At 36.7% G+C, this 5111-nt stretch overlaps 2 protein-coding genes across 2 annotated transcripts; both read left to right on the forward strand.

Annotated features, from left to right (window-relative positions):
• The first annotated feature begins 48 nt into the window (after positions 1-48).
• Positions 49-3467, forward strand: LOC138316142 (toll-like receptor 2). The gene has a single exon (XM_069257670.1). The coding sequence runs from the start codon at positions 87-89 to the stop codon at positions 1890-1892; it is 1806 nt and encodes a 601-aa protein (XP_069113771.1). The 5' UTR covers positions 49-86; the 3' UTR covers positions 1893-3467.
• Positions 1969-3366, forward strand: LOC138308941 (uncharacterized). Its single transcript, XM_069250001.1, has 4 exons — positions 1969-1998; positions 2272-2618; positions 2669-3100; positions 3339-3366. Exons 1-4 carry the CDS (start codon positions 1969-1971, stop codon positions 3364-3366), a joined length of 837 nt encoding a protein of 278 aa, XP_069106102.1.
• Positions 3468-5111: the final 1644 nt, after the last annotated feature.

The raw sequence follows: 5111 nt of genomic DNA on the forward strand, positions 1-5111 counted from the left end.
GCAAGAGTGATTTTAAAAACAAGTTCTACGCGTGTGTTACAATCATTATAAAATGCCTTACAAAGCCGGATACTAAGTAATCAAAGATGATGACCGAAGCGGACGGAATAGTTTCCGATCACACTAAAGTGTTGAAAATGTGGTTATATACATTATGGTTGTATGCCATTATTTCCGTTAAGAGTACCATTGGAAATCAACTAACGAAAATATCAGGATCACCATATCAATGTTCTAGCACCTGGAATATCGCCAGCTCAGCCGTAGATCTTAATTGCTTCATTACAGACAATTCTAATTGGACGTTCCAAATAGTGCAGAAATGGGCTGAGGAACATACGGTAGAAAATATGACTGTTTATATAAAGTGTGGCCAAAATGGAAGTATCATTCTTCGCCAACCTGTGAAGTCACATGGCCTTGCAGCATTGTACATCGAGACATGTAAAATACATCAATATTACAGATATGACTTGTCTAAAGATATTCGATTACTTCCATTTACAATCAAAACAATGGAGGTAGTAGAATCTATACATGTGATAACATACCAAGAACTAAGTAAGCTGTATTCTCAACATAGTGCGGAGGTGAATTCTCTGTATCCCTGCTACATCCCACCCTCTCTGGAAAGGTATGTGGAACGTAACGTATCTGTGACCGCCATCAGAAATGGATATATCGATCATGATGACAGAATACGACACCGCAAACGTATCCCAACCTGTAATTATACTCATCTTAGTTATTATGAAAAGTCCATTTCGACCAGAAGCAAATTGAAATTCGTGAGTAGGTTCCTGGATAAAGGTTATTTCCCGCTTATTCGAGTGTTGAATTTCACACGGCTACATTTAGCGACAATACCACAAAAACTTCGTGGATATGAATTGAGTTCTGAACATTTCATCAAGCAATACTACATAGATCTCTCCTATAACAGAATATCCCAAGTTGAGTTTGGATCGTTTAATAACACCAACAGAAACCAGTTTACCATTGATTTGAGCCACAATAATGTCCGCGTTATAACTCCACTGTTAATATCAACATTGGAAGCAATATACCCTGGAGTCCTTCTGTTTTACAGTAACCCGTTTTCATGCAAATGTGACCAACATAGTTTGATAGAGTTTCTGAAAAACTCGCCAAAGACGCTTGTATTGAATTACAAATACATATATCGGGAAAAATGCAAGACACCCATAAGGTACAAGGGACATGTTTTGAGTGATGTGCCTTTTGAAAAAGAATGCCATCCTTTGGAAAGTAATGGTAACGATATAACGATTACTGTTATATGCGTAGTAGGTGCTGTTATTAGTGTCTTTGTCGTTATAGCCTATCTATGTTACAACAAATATTTTGTTTGTTTGCGATATAAAAGACTTACACAGAAACGGGACACTATATCGTCAAACAATTACGAATATGATGCCTTCATTTCGTACAGCAGCGAGGACGAATCCTGGGTAAAGATGATGTGTGGACGTTTGGGGGGACCGCCATATCACGCGAAACTTTGTCTTCATGACCACCATTTTGTGCCGGGAGTGACCATCGCTGATAATATATTTGATGCAGTAAGATCCAGCCGTCTTACGGTGGCAGTGATGTCAGAACACTTCCTTAGTAGTCAGTGGTGTATGATGGAGTTCAGGGAGGCCAGCTATAAAAGTATGTTACAGACCCAGAGTCGTGTCCTTGTTATAGTATTAGACGACTTGGATGGACTAAAAGCGTCACTTCCGCCGGATGTTGATCTTTTTCTTAAGACTCACACATATCTCCGTGTGACAGAATATGGATTCTGGGAGAAGTTGGTGAATGGTATCGTACAGGCTCGTAAAGACAGCGATACACGTACATATGACAATACTACAGAAGTATGATAGTTATGACGAGAGGTATGATAGTTATGACGAGAGGTATGATAGTTATGACGATAAGTATGATAGTTATGACGAGATGTATGATAGTTATGACGACATTATGATAGTTATGACGAGAGGTATGATAGTTATGACGAGAGGTATGATATTTATGACGACAAGTATGATAGTTATGACGAGAGGTATGATATTTATGACGATAAGTATGATATTTATGACGACAAGTATGATAGTTATGACGAGAGGTATGATAGTTATGACGATAGGTATGATAGTTATGACGATAAGTATGATAGTTATGACGATAAGTATGATAGTTATGACGAGAGGTATGATAGTTACGACGACATTATGATAGTTATGACGATAAGTATGATAGTTACGACGACATTATGATAGTTATGACGACAAGTATGATAGGTATGACGACAAGTATGATAGTTATGACGACAAGTATGATAGTTATGACGACAAGTATGATAGGTATGACGACAGGTATGATAGTTATGACGAGAGGTATGATAGTTATGACGACACGTATGATAGTTATGACGAGAAGTATGATAGTTATGACGAGAAGTATGATAGCTATGACGAGAGGTATGATAGTTATGACGACAAGTATGATAGCTATGACGAGAGGTATGATAGTTATGACGACAAGTATGATAGTTATGACGAGAGATATGATAGTTATGACGAGAAGTATGATAGCTATGACGAGAGGTATGATAGTTACGACGACATTATGATAGTTATGACGACACGTATGATAGTTATGACGAGAAGTATGATAGTTATGACGAGAAGTATGATAGCTATGACGAGAGGTATGATAGTTATGACGACAAGTATGATAGCTATGACGAGAGGTATGATAGTTATGACGACAAGTATGATAGTTATGACGAGAGGTATGATAGTTATGACGAGAGGTTTGATAGATACGACGAGAGGTATGATAGGTATGACGACAAGTATGATAGTTATGACGACAAGTATGATAGGTATGACGACAAGTATGATAGTTATGACGACAGGTATGATAGTTATGACGACACGTATGATAGTTATGACGAGAAGTATGATAGTTATGACGAGAAGTATGATAGCTATGACGAGAGGTATGATAGTTATGACGACAAGTATGATAGCTTTGACGAGAGGTATGATAGTTATGACGACAAGTATGATAGTTATGACGAGAGGTATGATAGTTATGACGAGAGTTTGATAGATACGACGAGAGGTATGATAGGTATGACGACAAGTATGATAGTTATGACGACAAGTATGATAGTTATAACGAGAGGTATGAGTATGATAGTTACGACGACAATTACGATAGTTATGACGACAACTATGATAGGTATGACGAGAAGTATGATAGTTATGATAGAGAAAACCACTTCAATAGTTTACGCATATTTACTTTTGATATTTTAGCTCACTCACAAACTCTGGTAACTTTTAACAAATTTAAGACAAGCCAAAGTAATGAATTACTTGTTATGTTGTTTGTGGTTGTTTTATTATAATAATTTGCACCCTGATCCAAATATAGAATGGCTTATTCATCAGCTTTCTTTACTACGTCGAATCTACAGTATATTAATAGACTCATAAATGGGTTTTTCAAGTGGACAGGGATATCTCAACCCGAGTGAAAGATTTTGGCAGGTCAACCCGAGGTTTGCCGAGGTTTGGCGGCCAATATCATTCACGAGGGTTGAGATAGTCCTGTCAAATTGATAAACCCATGTTTGATTCTTTTTCTCCCATGCTTTCATGAAACATTATGAAAATGCAGTTTTAAGAAACATTTCCAAAGGGCCGCCATCATAGGAGCGTCGCAGTGCGTCAAAATTTATGACGTCGCCGAAAAAAACCGCAGGTATTGATGAAGTCACGTCATTGTCTGGCGCGTGTGAGCTGTCTTTCCCCTACCCCGGTAAAAAACAGAGTTACCTTTTCCTTTGCTTCCGCGGGATAACCCTGTCAAGTATGGCAGAAAAGCTGTCCACCCAGTGTGATCTCATCCAGACGTGACTCCTTGTCTACCAAGCAATCACTACAAAAGTGGAGAGGAAAGTAGTTCCTAAAGAAAGTAGTTCCTAAAGATAAAACATAAAGGATTTTCCTACGGATTCGTGTTTATACACAGGCAAAATATCTTCCGCTCAATTTTACCAGATATCCATCTGAAATTTACTTGAAAATGATGTAAATTTCACATAAGAAAACTTCATTTCAAGTCAATCTGGTGGTCTGAAAACTTCTTCATATCAAATTCAAGTTAGGATTTTGACCTTAATTGATTTTTTGCTATTATTTTCAAATAAATTTGATCTCATTTTAAGCTTAATTTACATGAAGACATATACTGTGTATATTCCAGTGTTACTGAATAATTTGCTTTCAAACCAATGGAAAACAGACAGAAATTAGTTGCAATTTTTTATACAAAGAGCTATGACTACCACAGCCTGTATACTTTGTTTATTTGATATATTAACGTCCTATTAACGGCTATGGTCATATAAGGATGGCCTCCCATGTATGCGGTGTATTGCATCACAGCCGAATGGAAACTTATGACTGAATAATAGATGGCAATATAAAACTATGAACATCACAGTCGAAAGGAAGCTAGTTACTGAACAAAACATGCCAATATTTAAGCATTAAACTACCTTCCTATTGCATATATGGTCTATTATGAGATGATTGTTTGCAAAGCTCTGGCATCTATATAGACCATAGATACCATAGGGAGATAGTTTAATGCTTATATTTACATTATCAACTCATTTTGGGGTCTTTGCATTTACACTGTTTAAGCGAGACCAGGAAAACCGTTAATCAACGACGATTTAATCCACAAAAATGGAACAGCCATTTTTATGGTGAACATTAGTGGCGTCATAATGGTCACGTTTTGGGTGTCAGTTATACCGTCATATACTTCACTTTGCCTTGATTAGTTTATATAGTAGAAGTGTCAAGAAAATGTAAATATAAAACAATAAATATCACAGCCGAATGGAAACACTTATTACTGAAAAAATAGATGACAATATAAAAACTATCAATATCACAGACGAATGGAAACTAATTACTGAACGATAGATGACAATATAAAAACTATCAATATCACAGACGAATGGAAACTAATTACTGAACGATAGATGACAATATAAAAAACTATCACAGACAAAC

This window comes from Argopecten irradians, chromosome 1 (genome assembly GCF_041381155.1).
Source record: "Argopecten irradians isolate NY chromosome 1, Ai_NY, whole genome shotgun sequence".
In the NCBI taxonomy this organism is placed as follows: Eukaryota; Metazoa; Mollusca; class Bivalvia; order Pectinida; family Pectinidae; genus Argopecten; species Argopecten irradians.